This window comes from Rana temporaria, chromosome 2 (genome assembly GCF_905171775.1).
Source record: "Rana temporaria chromosome 2, aRanTem1.1, whole genome shotgun sequence".
Classification (NCBI taxonomy): domain Eukaryota; kingdom Metazoa; phylum Chordata; class Amphibia; order Anura; family Ranidae; genus Rana; species Rana temporaria.
Genome location: NC_053490.1, coordinates 444,216,814 through 444,237,207, shown reverse-complemented (window position 1 = coordinate 444,237,207; position 20,394 = coordinate 444,216,814). Strand labels below are relative to the sequence as shown.

At 43.1% G+C, this 20,394-nt stretch overlaps 1 protein-coding gene across 1 annotated transcript in view; it reads right to left on the bottom strand.

Moving 5' to 3' along the window:
* The window catches only part of PAFAH1B1 (platelet activating factor acetylhydrolase 1b regulatory subunit 1), a 118,542-nt gene that overhangs the window by 21,018 nt on the left and 77,130 nt on the right, over window positions 1-20,394 (bottom strand). Inside the window, exons 4-9 of the mRNA XM_040338446.1 lie at window positions 15,029-15,103; window positions 12,659-12,865; window positions 8,757-8,925; window positions 7,418-7,520; window positions 7,054-7,282; window positions 5,110-5,211 (exon numbers count right to left, since the gene is read on the bottom strand). Of these exons, the coding sequence (XP_040194380.1) occupies window positions 5,110-5,211; window positions 7,054-7,282; window positions 7,418-7,520; window positions 8,757-8,925; window positions 12,659-12,865; window positions 15,029-15,103 (885 nt within the window). The remainder of the gene's footprint in view (window positions 1-5,109; window positions 5,212-7,053; window positions 7,283-7,417; window positions 7,521-8,756; window positions 8,926-12,658; window positions 12,866-15,028; window positions 15,104-20,394) is intronic.

Genomic DNA, 20,394 nt, shown 5'->3' with positions numbered 1-20,394 from the left:
TAGTGGTCCTATTTCCCTTTCTTTCTGTATTCAAACCCTGAAACTACCTGAATCGGAGAAGGCTCACTTTCAGCAGATTTCACAATTCTTGCATGCCATCTGGAAATCAAAACCTTTACCCCCCAACTTTACAACATATGAAATATGGTGCGGCCAAGCCATGGAGCGAAGAGGTGGTATTTCGGCAATCTATGCGGCCCTCACTCATCCATCAACCAAAACATCCTATATGGAGGCCTGGGAGGCTGACTTCCGTATGGATATTAGCCAAGAATCCTGGCATAAAGCATTCTTTAGATCATTCCGGGGTATACAGGGAACGTCCTTGATGGAGGCTAGTGTTAAAGTCATTACTAGATGGTATCTCACACCCTCCAGATTAGCGGTCATGTACCCAGGTGGAAACCCGAATTGCTTTAGGGGTTGTCAGCTGAGAGGCACTATGGCCCATATATGGTGGGAGTGTCCTAGGATCCGATCCTTTTGGAGAATCATCTTCAACATGATTTTCACAGTGACAGGGACCCGGATTCCTAGGTCTCCAGAGGTAGCTCTCCTGAATGCCCATATCCCTCTACTGGCCAAACCTACTCAAAAATTAGTGCACTTTATTCTGCTTGGTGCCAAAATAGCCATTGCAAAATCCTGGAAACAACCCAAGCCGATGGTATCGGTTGCCAAGCAAAAAATTTCATGGGTCATGACCCAAGAAAAGTTATCCAGCATTCTGGAGGATTCTTCTGAGATGTTTCTTGAGACCTGGGGACCCTGGGCTGAATATATTGGTGTTCCTTTGGCACCCGTTTAAGTCACAGCTTGACTGCCACCTAGTCCTATGTTAGACACTTTAGATCCCCTCCCTTCCCTGACCTCTTTCCCTCCTCTTCTATCTATTTCCTAATCTATTTTCTTTATGTGACTATCCCTTTGGTACTAGATCCTCTTGTTTTTTATTTTTTAATCAAGCGATCTTCATAGGATTACGGTCGATGATACTGACACTTTAATGTCTAGTTAGACTCCTTTATTTATAGCAAGTGTTGTAAGGGGAAATTCATAGTGGTTTTTTTTTTTTTTTTTTCATCCCGCTGCACTCCATTCGCCCGCACTAGTGGGAGTGGTGCGGGGGGGGGGGATGGCGAGGAGCGGGGGTCGGGGTCCTCTCCCTTAGCACAGCAGGATCCCATACGGGGTGCTGAGGGTCTGGTCTCCGAGTTGCCCTCAAATCCGAGCCACAGTTTACTTAGAATGACCTTCTTAGGTCATGAGGGTAGTTCATTTTACTACTTTATTTAGCCTACCAGACAGTCACTACTTCTTCTGTTTTTTCCTCAAAGAATTATTTTATTTAATTGTATTAAACGTTACAAGATTTATTAGCATACGGCTATTTGATGCTCCTAGGTGCCATATCTATTTTTGAGAAGTATATATGATGACTGTATTCCTATATGAAATATTTAATAAAAACTTATTGAAAGTAAAAAGATTAAAATAAAAGAGTTTTTCTGACTGCTTGAATCTTTTGATGAAAACCATGGGAAGTGCTTTGCGGAATCGACTCGTTGACAATATAATTGTAATCGAATAGTGAGACCAGTGGAGATGCACACCTTTATTACTACCAAATTCTTCAAGGATCCTGGGCACTACTTGGAAACTAGCTCCAAGCTGGCTAGAGGAGGTAGGTGATCAGGTTCTATCCAAATGGCTGTCCATTAGGCCTGAAAATCTCAACAGGTGGTATGGGATATGTTTAACCACTTAACCCCGGAACCATATTGCTGGTCAAAGACCAGAGCACTTTTTGAGATTCGGCACTGCGTTGCTTTAACTGACAATTGCGCAGTCGTGCGACGAGACTCCCAAACAAAATTGTCGTCTTTTTTCCCACAAATAGAGCTTTCTTTTGGTGGTATTTGATCACCTCTGCGGTTTTTAGTTTTTGCGCTATAAACAAAAATAGAGCGACAATTTTGAAAAAAAAATGAATATTTTTTACTTTTTGCAATAATAAATATCCCCCAAAAATATATAAAAAAAACATTTTTTTTCCTCAGTTTAGGCCGATACGTTTTCTTCTACATATATTTTTATTTTAAACGTTTATTGATTAGTTTGCGCAAAAGTTATAGCGTTTACAAATTAGGGGGTAGTTTTATGGCATTTTTATAAATTATTTTTTTACTAGTAATGGCGGCGATCAGCGATTTTTTCGGTACTGCGACATTATGGCGGACACTTCTGACACATTTTTGGGACCATTGGCATTTTTATAGCGATCAGTGCTATAAAAATGCATTGGATTACTATAAAAATGCCACTGGCAGGGAAGGGGTTAACACTAGGGGGCGGGGAAGGGGTTAAATATGTTCCCTGGGTGTGTTCCAACTGTAGGGGGGGGTGGACTCACTAGGGGAAATGACTGATCGCTGTTCATACATTGTATGAACAGACGGTCAGGCATTTCTCCCCTGACAGGACCGGGAGCTGTGTGTTTACATACACAGCTCCCGGTCCTCGCTCTGAAACGAGCGATCGCGGGTGCCCGGCGGTGATCGCACCCGCCAGGCACGCACGTCGGGATCAGGGAAGAGCGGCTAGTGGCCGCTTTAGGGAGCGAGGTATAGCTACGGGCTCTCGCGCAGGGGAGCCGACCTGCCGCAGTAAAACTGTGGCGTCTGGTCGGCAAGTAGTTAAAGCCAGCACACTAAGGACATTTACTTTCTGCAGGTCATTTTTTTTTTTTCCCTCCGTACATACCTTTATATTCTGATTTTGTCCAGGGCTTCCGGGTTGCGATGACTGCGGGACTGGGCGTTCCTATCCTTCAGTTCGATGATTGACGGCTTGTGAAAGGCGCATCACCAGATTTCCAGAAATAGCCGATCTGCGAGTCGGCACTATACAGCGCCTGCGCAGTCAGCTCTACACGGCAGGCGCCGTATAGTACCGACTCGCAGCTCGGCTATTTCTGGAAATCTGGTGACGCGCGCTGTGCGACAGGGGACCCGTTTCACAAGCCGCTAATCATCGAACCGAAGGATAGGAACGCCCAGTCCCGCAGTCATCGGAACCCTGAGGCAGGGATAGGAACGCCCAGTCCCGGAGTCATCAGAACGCGGAAGCCCTATAAAAGGTATGTACGGAGAAAAAAAAAAAATGACCTGCTGAAAGTAAATGTCCTTAGTATGCTGGCTCTAATGTTAAACATTTGTTTTTAGGGTGAACCCCCGCTTTAAGTCTGTGAAAAGTCAAGTTACCCTCCAGCAGCTGCAGGCTGAATATGAGGGCAAAGATAAGATGCATTCCCTTCAGAGGCTAAACCAGGGATGGGCAATCTCGGCCCTCCAGCTGTGGTGAAACTGCAAATCCCATCATGCCTCTGCCTCTAGGAGTCATGCCTGCGATTGTCAGGGTCTTGCAATGTCTCATGGGACTTGTAGTTTCAAAACAGCTGGAGGGCCGAGTTTGCCTTCGCCTGGGCTAAACCCTCTCCAGACTCCCCACTATAGTATAAACCTCAGTTCACATGTCCTAGAGATCTGATCTGGCAATCTGGTCCAAACCATTGACGATATTTTGCAGGGTAGTAGGTTTACAACATTTGAGGACCTGAAAAAACGTCTCTTCCCAATTTCTATAATTTTTTTGAAAGTGTGCAAGTGTGGGATTTACTTGGTTTCTGTCAAATATCATATTAGAATTCACTTCACCCCTGTAAAACTTGCAGAAATATATCGATCACTCATCTGTATGCTCGCATTTCACTCAATCACCTGCTATCAGCCACAGTTTATGTCCAAATTTCTGGAAAGGAGTTACCCAATTTACTGAATACTCCCTATTGGGACTGGTGAAAGGGGTAGCAACACAACAGCCCCTAGGACTTCCCTTGGTATGCGCTTGTTTTTTGCCTGCAAGGCTATTACATTACACGGGAAGAAGTTAATGGCACCCTTTATGGTTAATCAAGCCTGTCCATCTAAAATTGACAGGATATGGCAATACCAAATCCATACTATAAAGCACATATGGTTACTTTAGCTTTTTTTTTTTTGGAAAAGATGGGCTAAAGCCAATCACAGACTGTTTAGCAGGAACCAGCAGAGACTTGAACCCTGTATGGGCAGGCTGACTGATCAACTTGGGTACAACCAGCATGTCAGATTCTTCATACGATTATTGCCAGGGGCCTTAGCAATAACAAAATGTTTGTTCTCCCTGCCGGGGAAGCTCCCTCCTCTGGGAGAACACAATAGCTCTGTGGGAGGAACTCCCCCCATCAACACTGTGTTGAGTGGGGGTGGGGGGGCAGCCCAGTTTCAACCAAATCAACCCAACAGTACAAGTTAAAGGGGTTGTTTATTTTCTAAATAGGTTCCTTTAAGCTAGTGCATTGTTAGTTCACTTACCTTTTCATTCGATTTCCCTTCTAAATGTTTTTTTTTTTCTTTGAGAAATTCAGAGGTAAGTGAACCAACAATGCACTAGCTTAAAGGAACCCATTTAGAAAATAGAAAAAAACAAACCTTTACAACCCCTTTAAAAACAGGGGTTTAGTCTGCACACATTTGAAAATACATGCGCAAGCCATAGAGCCTCAGACATGAGCCATAATTCAGTTTGTCTATAATTATAATTGATGTTCACTGGATCCCAACGGGCTAGAGTAAGCTCCTTTACAATGGGTCAATGGTCCTTTCTAGCAATATATATATATATATATATATATATATATATATATATATATATATATATATATATATATATATATATATATATATATATATATATATATATATATATATATATATATATATATATATATATATATATATATATACACACACATACACACATATACACACACACACACACACACATATTTTATAAACACACAAACCTAGAAAATGAGGGTTGGTTTAAACTAGAATGCAGTGCAAGAAAGTGTATTTTCAGCACCACAGATGATCACATGGGTGTGGGTGCCAATATATTAACTATTATATATTAATAACTATTTCAACAGAGATTTTAATTGAACTGCTCAATTACACTTGCTATAAAACAATCTGATATTATCGCAAAGAGGTTTGTTAGACTTACAAGTGTCATTAGGCACATGCCAGTACTGATATCCCACATCTTAATAGTCTTATCTCTGGAACCGGAGAGCAAAAATGGTCCAGGCTTACCACTCTTCTTAGTCTGAGGAAACAAAGGTTTGGTATGAGATTATAAAATATCAGAAAAGGGAGGGGGAAACAAAAAAAACACAGACTACATATCTGTAGGTAAAAAGACAATGGGGGTTATTTACTAAAGGCAAATCCACTTTGCACTGCAAGCAAAATAAACAGCATTTTAGCTTGCACATGATTGGATGATAAAATCAGCAGAGCTGCCCCTCATTTCAGATCTTCCCCTCAGATCTACAGCAACTGAACTTTCAAGTGCACTTGTAGTGCCAACCCCAATGTTTTAAGCAAATCAATGGATATCTAGGACACATTTAAGCATCACTGTCCCAAACAGAAGCAAACCACTTACAAAACACCCATTAAATTACATTGAGTTTAACATTCAAAGTTAAGCTCAGAACCGTTTCCCCAAAATCAGATTTCTGTAATCACTAAAGAACATTTTTATTACCATTCTTAAAAGTGGGCGTAAACTCCCATCTCTGACTTTTACCTATTAGGTAAGCCTATAATAAGGCTTAACTATATTATAGGTAGTAAAACATCGCTTAAACGTGCAATGAATTACATGAAATTCAAGTAGCTGCATTAGCAGTGATTAAACGAAAGTGTATGCAAATCACAAGTTGAGGCGAGTGTCCGCTCCAGGATGAAATCTCCAAGAACTGCAGTATGTAGCCATGTGAACTACGTGGGATTCCTAAAAGGCAATTCAGTTAAAGCGGTATTAAACCCAAAACCAAAAATGTAATACATTGCAGCTTACCAATCATTAGATGTGGTGGCTGTATTAGTTTTCTTTTTAAGGCTTCTTTCCCTTTGTTCTTACCAGGTGATCTGGCCAGTAACACCTCCTGTATTAGAGTGCCCCCCACTCTAGATGAAGGAACATAGGGGCATCTTTGGATAGCAGCATTGTCAGTAAGGGGAAAGTGGAGTGTTAGATGTGCAAGTAGATTTAGGTACAATAACAGAAATCTAGAACAGAGCAGCTCCAGACACTTCCTGTTTGTACAGAGCAGCTGTGTGGTAAGAACATTTACAGGCACCTGGCAGCATACAGGGTACATGTGGTAGTATGCTGCCCAGGATTGGGTTCCAGGGGAAAAAAAATTACGGTAAAATTTTCCATTTTCCTGGCACCAACATGGCAGCATACTACCACAACTATGTAGCCATTGATTGGGGACAGGAAAGGAAATTAAGTATTTGATACCATTTTCCATTTGGATTTTGTATGCAGGCAAAAGCATCAAGCTAGCCAGCAAAACGGACAGTGCCAGGTAGGAGCATAGGCACTTCGCATTATTATTATAAGTTGAGCTGGACCGAGCAAAGTGTCAAAAATAAAGTATACAAACTCAATTTGCAGAAAACAAAAATATGCGCCATCACCCCACAAACATGCCTCAAAGTAGATCATTTCTTATACATCACTTCCCTTGTAAGCAATTCTCACTAGGACAAAAAAAAAAAAAAAAACACTTCCATGGGCATCAAATATTCTTGAAGCGTTTCAATAGGAGCATTGCTTTGTTCTTCATAACCAACACACATATGAATAAGCCGTTACTCGGCATATTCTTATCTTGCTAAACTGTATGAAGAAAAATATAAGCCTATGTCACAAATATTGACATCTTTCAACCTGTACTATTGCTCTGGTATAATCTTTGTACTGGCACAATGCTTAAAGATAATAAAAAAAAAAGGGAGGAGAAACTAACCAAGAAACGTGCCGGTAGAAACTGACCATGAAAAAGCAAATTTAAATACAGAGAACGCTCTTCAATCAAGGTGAAAAACAAAAAAAAGAGCGTCTAGCAGGAAGGATAAGAAAACACTGTACCTCTGATCCTGTTGCATCCAATATAGTAGTATAAGAGCTTTCGGGGGCCCAGGAAATACACTCTACAACGTGCTCATGTTCTCTAAGCTCTGCTTTGCATTCTTTTGTTGCTACCACCCAAACACGGACTGTCTGATCATTAGAACAACTTGCGATTAGGGTACCATCTTGATTTGGCCTCACCATTCGCACCCATTCTCTGTGTCCTGTGAACGTCTTCACACAATACCTAAGTATTTATAAAAAAAGAAAAAGTATTTTTTTTAATTAAATACATTTTATTTTGTATGTTCAAATTAGCAGGGAAAATAGATCAGTGGTGCTTGAATGACACAAATTGTTGGAAATAAAGCAAAACACTTACCCAGTATGAACCTCCCACATCTTAATGGTTTTATCCCTTGAGGCTGACACTATATGATCTCCATTAGGCATTATAGCTACTGAAGAAACATTGTGATCATGACCTAAAGACAAAAATAAATAAAAAACACACATGTTGTAACATGATTAAATAATGGCATTGCTCCCCTGCCAGTAGAGCTACAACATAATTGTAAAACACATTGAAGATCAGTATGGATGTTTACTTCTACAAACAAGCCCAACAGCAAAACATATTTCTGATATTATGTAAACTTAATGACACAAAGATTGATTTACTAAAGGTAAAATAGATCATTTTGCAAGGGTAGCATATTGTAAGCGAGGGGATCTTTTTAAAGTGTTACTAAACCTGCACCCCCACAGTACACAACCTATGTGTTTTTTTCATTAACATAAAACCGCTATACACAAACGCACACACACACACACCTTTTCTGACCCCTGACCCCTTGTCCGGTCAGCGCTGTGTGCCAAATCATGACCAGTTCCCCCAAAATAAAAACTCCTCAAACAGGGAATGTTCTCTCCAGCAATAGAGACCAAACTGAACATGTGCAGCCTGACTCCACACACTGGGTCTCTTACGGACTTGTGCAGGGGGTCATCGCAGGAGGGGGGAGGATCTGTACATACACAATCAGCCTTTTAAACACAACGTGGAAGATTAACCCCTTAGGTTCCACAGCGAGTATAAGAAGCATGCTTTACTGCATATACAGACTGATTTTAATGGTGCGAGTTTAGCAACACTTTAGGGCACATTAGAGGGACTATTAAACCACGTCTGTTGAAGCTTAGTAAGCATGTTTATGTGCATGTAGAAGAGATCAGATCAGTTTTACTAGAAAAAATAAAAATCTATAGCAGCTGGGAATTTTCTTTATGTGGTGGCACTGCCGTTGATGTAGTTATACTGGCAGCAGAAAAAAAGGATTTTTGTACTCACCGTAAAATCCATTTCTCTTTCGTTCATAGACGGACACAGCCTTCATTGACCTTAGGGTTATGCTTCTTCCTACCAGGAGATTTAAATCTCCTGGTAGGAAGAAGCATAACCCTAAGGTCAATGAAGGCTGTGTCCGTCTATGAACGAAAGAGAAAAAAGTTTTAAAGAACACACACAATTTTAAACTTTGTGCCTTTCACTTTACACTTTTAAATCAAGCTGTTAAACTAATGAAGTCTCCTAAAGACCACTACATTTTAGGTTGTCTGTAGATTTATCAATGGCAAACACTGACGATCATAACATTTCAGACATTACTGGTATTTTAACACAACAAAATGAATTCTGTTAAATGTAGTTCGGCACTTACCATGCATGGTCCTAATGCACTCAAATCCTTGAAAATCCCATAGCTTTATGGTCATGTCAGCGGAGCAGGAAGCCAGCATCTTGCCAGAGTGATCAAATGAGATATCCTGCACAGAGTCTGTGTGTCCCTTGAGTGTTCGCTCAAAATCTCCCGTCTCATAGTCCCACACCTAACATTGAGAGAAAAATCTGTTAAACGCTAGCCTGTGGCTTGACAAGTTGTGGAGGCTTCCATTTGCACTCTGCAGGGCAGTCTGGCACCTCTACGAAAAAATTAGCCAGGCACAAAGGAAGCTTGCCTCACATTCTCCATTCTGGCCTGGAGCCTTCACCTCTGCCAAGAAAACGATACCAAGCATGATCCAAAAATATACATGCGGCAGACTAGCATGATATATTGATTTATTAACAAAAGGCAACCACATGAAGGTTGTAGTTTTCATGAAAAATACACAAGGTCGATGTATTGTAAGTACAGTATCAATGGGAAAAAAACCCCCACAAAAATAAAACCACAGATGCAAAAAGACGCATCCACCATGTCCAGGGCATGTGGATTGGTATGGTTCAAGAGGGGGAACTCGCATGCTCCGATAAGGGTCTGCTATGGATTTTTAGAGGGGACTGCGAGCCATTTTGTTTTTCTTATTTTGGCATGGGGGTTCCCTCTTAAAATTCATACCAGACCAGAAGGGCCTGGTATAAAAAGAGGGGGGGGTTTGCCACTCAGTTTTTTTATGCCAGCATTTGTTTTATTTACATTTCATCCCACTGACAGCCAATGAGTTATCCGTTAAGGATGCGACAGCCATCCTCTCCTTAACAATTCAACATTCACTGGTTGTTTAGGGCGTTGGCAGCCTCTAGCTCCTTATTCAGGTTTTCTGCCAGAAAAATCGATCCCAAAAATGCAAAATAAAAAAGTTTTTTTTTCTGCTCCTAAATCCTGAGCTTAAAAATGCCTCTAGACTACAAAGTGCATGGACATACAGTATTAAGAAGTTGGAAAAAAAAAAAAAAAAAAAAGCCTCTAGAAGCGACTAAGCCAGTTCATGGAGCCCAAAAACATTTATACAGGATTTACTAACGTGCCAAACCTGGCTTCAGGCGTTAAAGATTTGTTTGAACTTTTGTAATTAAGGGGTTAGTATGCAATGCACAGTTGACAGTAGCTTCTGGTCTTTGCTGTTGATCGCTGACTGCCAGAGGTTTTGCAATGGCCACAACCCCCACCGAAAAGTAAAGAACAGACATGCACACTAAACTACACAGGCCAATTTAGTCTGATCCACTTATAACTTTTGTCAAAAGATGTATAACTAGAAACTGTTCATTAGATGAGAAACATACACACTGGCCTCTATAACAAAGGGTAATGTTATGCATTTACTACATCAACCAGTCTGAACAGTCACTGATTACCGACAGACGGTGAATAACTGACTGTCAATCACTGCTGACTATTTCTATAACAAAAATCAAATTTCCCCAATTCACCTGACAAATTGCACAAGCAAATATTTTCAAGGGAAAGACAGAATTTCAACTAGGTTAGCCATATCAAAAGAATATTTATTCAATATCAATAAAAATTATTAATGCATCATAAAGAGACAGAAGTTATTTTTGTAACACTTCTGCAAATATGTGCACACAAGCAAAGACATATGACAGATATGCAATTTACCAACTTTTCAGCTCCAGAACAAAAGATCCAGAGAGGTTTTTGATTTTATTTAAAATGATGCAAATTTAATCACCCAAGAATGGCCATAGGACTTTCACCCTCGCTCCAAAGAAAACGTCCTAAACCTGGCTTATATTTGTTAAACACCAAAACGCCTTACAGCATACTTTAAAGGACATAGGAAACCAACATGGGGCAGACAATTCAGTTGGGGGAGAGCTACAGACTTAAGGCTAGTCACTGATCTGCACTATGCAATAGAACTTTTAGGGTCAACGTGATCACAGCACACAACTGTAGTATCTTATTTGGTGTATATAGCTGAAAACTATTTGGATTCAAGCAAAGACAGCTTTCCATTCATAGGTATCTGAACAGAATGCTGCAAATAATGGAATCACCACTAGGTGGCTGTGATGTTCTGCAAAAGAAAGACATTAACAGTTTTAGGTGGCCTGCTGTCACTTGCCATACTCCAGAACAAACAGAAAATTAGGCCTAGGTTCACACTACTGCGATGTACTGAAAATTTGATCCATTTTTGGTCTGGTGTGAGGTGCGAATTTGTCTTGTGTTTTGAGGTGAACAGGTGCAAATTTACTGCGAATTTCAGGACGAAGACAGCGAACAATTTGCAGAGATGTGAACTGTGTGCTGCAAGTTTACTGCAAGTTCAGCTGTAGCCCATGAAGGTAAAATTCACACTGCACCATAGGAATTTGCATCACACCAACAAAGGACCCTTTTTTTTTTCTCGCGCCAAATTCACAATGCCCAGATGTGAACCAAAACCATGGAATACTATGCTTTTTACATGCTGTAAATTTGCATCAGTATGAACCCAGGCTTAAGGTCACAAACATTTCTACATCAATTTAACAATAATGGAGTCCAAATACTTTTGAAATGATGCATTCCTTTATTTCCCATTAAGGCGACAGAGGAATGTAAAATGCCTGAAAAATTATTGCCCACAATTCTCCTGTTTACGGACATATATTAACGTGAAAAACCCAACCTTTGAAATACACTCCACATGCAAACATTTGGGACACATACAACTGTAACCATGACATGCATTTTAATTATGGATTGCACCTAGAAGAATTCTCTATTGTTCATCACAATCAGTTTCGGAGGCCCTGTAACACAAAAATAGCACAAACCCCCCAAATGACCGCTGCTTGGAAAGCAGACGGCGATAAATTGATTAGTGTATAAATGGTTTTGGGCCACACTAGATCAATACAGTCTTTGGTGAAAAAACAGTTAAAAAAAAATAAAAATACATACGATGTTACCACCTGAATTTCGGGCTGGCCAGTATATGGGCGAAGTAAAAGTGCTGCAGAATCTGTGGGCTGCCAATCAGGAATTGCAAGCACATCAGGAACTATGCGCTCTACGGGCCTGCGTTTGAATTCTTGGTGGCTGCGTGATACTACTTGTGCTAGCCACCTCACCAAGTGTTACTGCAGTGCTGGTTTGTCTACAACAGCACTGGTATCAACACGCTGTCTCAGCCCTCCCCTCTGTCTCTCTGCCCCCCCCCCCCCCGTCTCGGTGTCCCTCAGCACCGCCCCCCCGTATCTCAGCTCCCTCCTCTGTCTCATTCACTCCCCGACTTGGGCTGCTTTCACACTGGGGGGGGGGGGGGGGGGGCATTGACGCTAGTTTTAGCAGCACTTTACTGTCATTTTAGCTGCTCTATTCAGCTTCTAGCAGGCGCTTTTAACCCTCAGAGGGTTAAATATGTGCCTACGTGTACTCTACTCGTGTCAGTGTAGTGCTTGCGTACTCGCTGTTGATCCTCTTTTCCTTGCACGCTGGAACCGAAGAGGGCTCCAGGAGGGGCGATTGTATTAATTCCTGTCTTTACATAACAGGATGTTCTGCCATTTATTAGAACTGATCAACAGGTCCAGGCCATAAGTCATTGGCCTGGACCCGATGACTGATCGGTTCTGAATCTAATCAGAACGCTGCGGAGATGGCAGCCACATGCCCCCTAGCCGCACCATACGGAAGTGGTTACGTTAACTGCTAACTCGCAAGTGCAGTGCATTCTGAACATGGCGCAGGGAATGCACATGGAACGCAGGTTTCCTGCTTCACATTCTGGTCTAAGCTGGTCCCAAACAATGTTAAAATTTGCCTTCAGTTCTAAAAATGTTGTTTCAACTGTTACACGACTTCAAAAAATTTACTAGAAATACCTTAATAGTTGCATCCTCTGAAGAGGTCACCATAACACTAAAGACTGGATGGAAAATTACACGAGTGACCGGACTCCTGTGACCACTAAGTGCATATTTTTCGGGAGGACGTGGTATCCATTCTTTGGGGTCCCTCTTCTGTCCTATAGGTCCCCCAGAAGTAAACTCTTCTTTTGCTTCATTCAGTTTTGATTCTAATTCCATAACCTGCAATTAGAAAGGGGAAATAAAATGTTAGGACAGTCATTGATATTAAAACGTTTGTCACCCCAACATTTCATATTCCCGATACGTACCATGTACTTGTATCGGAAAGTATCCTGTTCTCTTTACATGAAATCCCTGATGTTCCTGACAGTCTCTGCTTTCCTGTTAAAAACTGACCACACTAAGCAGGAGAACACACCGTGGTCAGTTCTCTAGCTATGCTGGGAACTCAGCCTATTCTCCAATGATCAGACTTGCCCTGAAAGCACCCCTCCCCCTTGCACAGCCTATCACTGAGAAGTTCAGTATGCTGTCGCTTCTCCTCCCCCAACTCTTAAGCAGCCGAGAACAGAGGGAATGTGATCACTTATTAAAAACATACTCCAAATGTTTTGCTTTAATTTGCATTTTAAACTGGATGGGTTGTTTTACAAGGCGATGTTCTACGAGTTGGGATAGGGCACAAATGTTGCTTTAGGTGATCGTAAACTATCAGAGCGAGTTAAAAATACACTGATTAAAGTGGAAGTCCATGCAAAAACGAAAATCCCTGCATGTATAGCCATCAACATTCTAATACTAACCTCTCTGGCCCCGAAAAGAAAACACGAGTATATATACCTTTTCTACAGACAATCTGACCAACAGCAGAAGCTCTAAACTCACGCCAAGCTGTCAGCCGCGGCTTCGCTGAGGAGGTGGGTGTAGAGGACACGTCCGTCAACGGAAGACCCATAGTAACTATGGGTGACACAGCCGTTGTCAGACGTGTACTCAGCAGAGCTTCTGCCGCTGGAGATCGGGTTGGATCGCCTGCAGAGAAGTTATGTATACTAGGGCTAGAGAGGCTAGTGTTAAAATGTTGGTGGCTATAGATGCAGGGATTTTCGTTTTTGCACTTTAAAGAACATGGAATGAGGTCTGCTAGCTTGAATACAAATATTTAGTAGAAGATCTGATAATATGCAACCATGTATAATACTTGGCTCAGGGCTCGACAAAATCCGGGCGCCTGGTCGCAATTGTGACAGGAAATTGTGAAATGGCGCCCGGGGAAGCTTTGGCCTGCAAAAGGCCGCTGCCTCAATTAACGGCCAACGCAAGCCCGGCGCGATTGCGTGGCGGGGGCGCACGGAGACACAGGATCCTTTAAAATTGTGACCGCTCGTGGAATGGCGACAAACTTTTACCCTTTAAAATCTCTATAGGCGACGTTTAAAAAACTCTACAGGTTGCATGTTTTGAGTTGGAGGTGGTCTAGGGCTAGAATTATTGCTCTCGCTCTACCAATCGCGGTGATACCTCACATGTATGGTTTGAATACCGTTTACATATGCGGGCACTACTCACGTATGCATTCGCTTTTGCGCGCGAGCTTGGCGTGACGGGGTGCGTTTTCTGGTTCCTAACTTTTAGCTGGCTCCTAGATTCCAAGCAAATTTGTCAAACCTTGACTTGGTTACATATCTATATATCTAAAACTCAACGTGTGTGTGTGTGTGTGTGTGTGTGTGTGTGTGTGTGTGTGTGTGTGTGTGTGTGTGTGTGTGTGTGTGTGTGTGTGTGTGTGTGTGTTCCAGCATCACGTCCAAACGGCTAAAGATATTAACATGAAACTTGCCACACATGTTACTTATATGTCAGCAACAAACATAGGATAGGTGGTTTAACCCTTACCCACCCCCATTTGCCATGGTCGGGGTTTTCCTTTAAAGTCTCATTCAACTCTATGGGAAATGCATGTTACTTCATAACTTCCAAACGGCTGTAGATATTTCCATAACACTTGGTCACATGTTACTTATATGTCCACGTAAACTATAGGATAGTTAATTTATCCCTTAACTACCCCCATTTGTGAGGGTCGGGGTTTTTGTTTAAAGTCCCATGCAAATCAATGGGAAATGTATGTTCCCACATAACTTCTGTACGCCTGGAGATATTTCAATAATACCTGGTACACATATTACTTATATGCTAAATAAAAATATATGACAGTTGAATTAACCCTTACCTACACCCTTATATAAAAGATGGGTATATTTATATTACTATGATTCCCCCCCCCAAAAGGTTAAGATAGGAAGACCGGGCAACGCCGGGTATTCAGCTAGTTCAATATAAATACAACGTACATTTATTCACAAAAACAAATGCAATTACCTTCTTCTGTAATCTGATAACTGATGTCCATTTCTTTTCCAGTAGGCCAGCATACTTTTTATCCATTTCTTCATTCTGAAATGAAAAATACATATTGAACAGGAAGAGCTATGTGAAAGGCATCAACGTGCTGTAGAATTCAACTATATAAGAAACTATCTACAGCACTTTACTATAGATAGATGCCAAAATATGTGACCAAGATTGAGTTTTTCCTAATTCTTACAGAACGCATTTCTAATGGCATCAGTACCACTATGTCTGTCTTTCAGTTCAACCATTTTTACAGACTGTTGTAATAGAATTTAAAGGACAACTCCACTTTAAACAGGCCAGAACTAGAGGGGTAGGTAAACCAAAGGCTGTACATTACATTAATCTCCATATTCTTATTTCAGCTATTCCACCATTCTTAAAAGTCCATCTCTACCAGTTTGGGACCTGCAAAATTCCTGTGGGATTGTGTGGATGGCTTCACTTTGACATCCGACTTCATTGACAGGTTTACCAGTTTCAAGTGGATTTTGAATGGCTATAGACTTGTGCATGAATATACTCTGCCTTAAAAAAGTATTCATAACCCTTGAAATTTTCCACATTTTGTCATGTTACAACCTAAAACGCCAATGTATTTTATTGGGATTTTATGTTCTGGACTAACACAAAAGTGGCACATAATTGTGAAATGGAATAAAAATGGTTTCCAACATTTTTTACAAATAAATGTGAAAAGCGTGGTGTGCATTTTTATTCAGCCCCCAAGTCAATACTTTGTAGAACCACCTTTCGCTGCAGTTACAGCTGAAAGTCTTTTTGGGAATGTCTCTAACAGCTTTTCACATCTAGTGAGTGACATTTCTATCCGTTCTTTGCAAAATAGCTCAAGCTCCATCAGATTGGGTGGAGAGCATCTGAACAGCAATTTTCAAGTCTTGTCACAGATTCTCAATTGGATTTAGGGATGGACTTGGCTGGGCCATTCTAACACATGAATATGCTTTGATCTAAACCATTCCATTGTAGCTCTGGCTGTACGTTTAGTGTTGTTAGAGCATCTAGTACAGGGATAAATCCCAAGGTGGGAACCTGATTGTCTATCGGGGTTACCCTTTCCCTGGCTGTCAAAAATCTTTTTACCAGTGGGTTCAGGGCCAACCTTTGGTTAAAGAATACCGATAAGGCTGCCACCTGAACCTTGAGCGTACTTACTGCCAAGCCCTGGTCAACTCCCTCTTGGAGGAAATCCAGGACCATGGGGATTGTTTGGAGAGGACCTTCTGTAGGCTGACTCCAGCGAGAGAAGACTTTCCAAACGTTTGCGTATATTTCTCTTGTGACTGGCTTCCTACCCTGCAAGAGTGTGTCAATCACCTTTTCCCGAGCATCCCCTACGCCTTAGGATCTCCCTCTCAAACACCATGCCGTCAGGGAAAGAAAAAACCTGGATCGGGATGCAACACTGGTCCCTGGGAGAGGAAATCGCATCTGGACGGGAGATGCAGCGGAGGAGCCATCGACCACCTTCTCAATGTGGGGAACCATGCTCGCTTCGGCCACCAGGGTGTGATCAGAATAAGGTATCCTTTTGACCTGGATAACTTCTGTAGAACCTGTTCCAGAGGAGGGAAGGCATAAGCTAGGGTGAATTCCCATTTCTGTGCCAGGGTACCTATGCCATAGGCGCCCTGCCCTCTGGTAAAAGTGAAGTACTTGTGGACTTTCCTGTTCTTCTTGCAGGCAAAAAAAATCTATTTCTGGTCTGCCAAAATGTTGGCTTACCAGAGAGAAAACCTTGTTGTTTAGCTCCCACTCTACCTGATGAATGGGCTGCCTGCTGAGGAAGTCTGCCTGAATGTTGAGGGACCCTCTCATATGTACTGCCGAAAACTGAGATAATGTCTCTTCTCCAAGTCCCCCAGGGTCTCCTGGGTCAGTTTCATCAGCTTGCTGGACCTTGTTCCCCCCTGATGATTTAGGTAGGACACAGCTACTGCATTGTCCGAAAGGATTTGTACTTCTCTTCCTTGGACCTGGTCTTTGAAAAAGTTTAGAGCTTTTCCGACCGCCAACAGCTCCCTGAAATTGGAGGCTTTGCTCTGCTCCCGGTCCCAAGGGCCCTGGGCAAAGAGATCTCCTATATGAGCTCCCCAGCCCCAGGTGCTTGCATCTGTAGTCAATCAATGGATTCTGTTGGGCCCAGGTCCGACCTTCTGACAGGTTGTCTGCGTTGAGCCACCAGTCTAGGGAGTTCCTTGCCTCTTCTAAAAGGGACACTTATGTCCAGGGATTCTCTTCTCCCATCCCAGGAGGAGAGAAGGAATTCCTGGAGTTCCGGGAATGGAATTGGGCCCAGTGAACCGCTGGGATGCAGGAAGACATGAGCCCCAGCACTCATCATGGCCCTTAGATCAACCTCTCTGGTACCAGAGCAGAGACTGCTTTTTGCACTTTGGTGATCTTTTCTTCTGGTAGAAAGATCCTTTGGTTCACCGAGTCCACCCGGTACCCTAGAAACACCTTGGTTTGTGCGGGATCTAGGGAACATTTTTCTTTGCTAATCAGCTACCCCAGATATTCTAGAGTGGACAGCACCTTGTATCGGTCTGCTTGGAGCTGTTCTAAGGCCAGACAGAAAATCAGCAGGTTGTCCAAGAATGGGATCAAGGCTATCCCCTGGAGGTGTAGGAATGATACCACCTCGGCCAGAACCATGGTAAAAATTCTTGGACTGGCCGCTAAGGCCGAAGGGGAGAGCCTTAAACTGCCAGTGTCGAACGCTCTGCCTCGTCTGCACTGCAAACCTCAGGAACTTCTGATGTTTCAGGGAAATGGGAACATGCAGGCAAGTATCCTTTAGGTCCAAAGTTACCATAAAGACTCCCTCCTGAAGGTGTCTTCTGACCATGTAAATGCTCTCCATCCTGAACTTTTTGTAAACCAGGAATTGGTTTAATTTTCGTAGATTTATCATCAACCAGAATTTTCCAGATGGTTTTGGTACCACAAATATGTGGGAATAAAACCCCTGGCCAATTTGATCTACTGGGACGGGAATGATGACCTGCTATTCCGCTAGTTCCCGGACACTCTCCAATAGGCCCCCTGCTTTTAATGGGTCTTTGGGGAGATGGGTCAACATAAAGTTTGGTAGAGGGGGAGACAAGAATTCTAGCTTGTACCCTTCCTTTATCCAATTTAGAATGTAAGGACTGTATGGAAGTGATATTCTCCCACTTATGGAGGAACCACGAGAGCCTTCCGCCAACTTTTTGCAGGCGTCACTTGGATTCTTTGTTGGAAGTAGAAGCTCCGGAAAAAAGGATCCCGCCTTATTCCTTGCCTTTACCGAATCCCCACTTTTTATTTGGCTCCTTCACGAAAAAATGTCTTCCCTTTATGTTTTTTGGACTTAGCAGGGAACTTTTTCCCTTTCTCTGTGGAACGAGACAGTACCTGCTCCATATCAGAACCAAAGAGCAGGGATCCCCCAAAGGGAGTCCTGCAAAGGCGAGACTTGGATGCAAAATCTCCATCCCATGTCTTTACCCAAAGGGCTCGTCTGGCAGAGTTTAAAAGAGCTGCTGATTTGGCAGTAGTTCTGACTGTTTCCACTGCGGCATCTGCTAGATAGGCCACTGCTTTCCCCACCACTTCTAGGGAGTCTAGCACTCCTTTGGATTTGCTGTCCTGTGCTACGTGGTCCATTAGTCTGCGGACCCACTTGTACCGAGATCTGCGTGGGCGGCAGCTGGATGTCCTCAGAAGTATAAATCACTTTGAGGAGATCTTCCATATCCTCCGCAGAAAAGAAGTGGCCGCCAGGTCTAGTATCCCCCAGGCTACTCTGGTCAGAATCTTCCCCTTCTTCCTGAGAAGATTAACCCGAGGATTCCAACTCTTCCTAGTAGGTCAAAGACGGCCCCTGAGACCCGTCCATAACGCTTGTTTGGGTCTCTCCAGGGAAGGGGAATATTTCGTACCTAGGGGGGACCAAATCCCTGTTTGCCACCATGGCTTTAAAGGATTGTAGAGTAGCAAGCATTTCAGTCTGTAAAGCTCTGCACTGCTTCATGGCCTGCACTGTCTCCCTACCTGCTATAAATACATTTTTCTCTTTTCTCCTCCCCCCTTTTTCTTTCCACCCCCCCTCTTTTTCTTATCCCTTCCCTCTTTTCTTTTCCCTTCTTTTTTGAATTAATTTAAAACAGAAGGGTTATGTATGGTCCTGTGGGAGCTTATCACCACAGTTCCCACAGTGCTTAGATTTACCAGATGACTTGCCCCTAGCTTTACTGGTAGTCTCCTGGGCAGGGCATTCAGTTTCTGAAAAACAAACAAGAAACCCCTGTTTCCCCCAGGGGTAGCCCTGGGAGAGAGTGGATAAAGGGCCACCCCAGAATCACTACCCCCACCAGTCAAGTCAATCACCCCCTGTGGCGACTTGTGTTGCTGGAATCGATCCATCCTCCATCTTGCTCAAAGGCAGCCCCGCCGCAGGCAAAGGATCACCGCCTGTAGTAAAGGCTGGGGGAGATGTAGGACCGTGGACCCCCGCTCCGTTTACCGCTCCGAGGCCTGCAGCACGCCGATCGCCGCCATCTTGGCGTAGCCCAGGCGCGCGGAAGTGACATCATCCCGGCGCGCCGCTCGTTTAGCTTCTGGACATGAGCAGTAGAACCTCTGGGACGCTGAAGCCCGCACTGCATTGAGAGAAGTTTCTCTTTGCCTGATCCTCCAACACTACGCCGCCAGAGACATTGAGGCAAGACACCAGCAGCCAGCGCGACTCCTCCCCAGCCAGATGGGACATCCGAGCGGCTCCTCCCCACCATCAGGTAGGAGGAGAGAGTGGGATAGATGGTCCCTGGAGACATGGACACCCTCACCGTGACCAAAATGCCGCCAGTATTCTCAGGAAGCTTTGCGGTAGCCCAGCATACCTTGCTTCCTGAGAAAATATAGAATGGGGGACCCTCCTTGGAATAAAGCTAGAGCTTTAATCTGTCCATGCAGCCGCCACTGACTACATTTTGGTCAGAAATCCAAGGAGGGAAGACCTTGGTCCCAGACCTTAGTCTATTGGAAAAAAAAAACTGTTTCGCTGCCATCCTGTGGGAAACACAATCAATAACTGAGGGACAGAAGGAAGGGTGGGGCCTTTTAAACTCTGTTGATTGTGTTTCATGTCAGGTGGAGCCCATCATCTCAGGTGTGCCATCCTGGAAGATGACTGGAGAAAGCATCCCTACAACATAATGCTGCCACCACCATGTCTCACGGTGGGGACCTTGGTTAAGGGTGATGTGCAGTGTTAATTTTCTGCCACACAGATATTTTTTTTAGGCCAAAAAGTTAAATATGGGTCT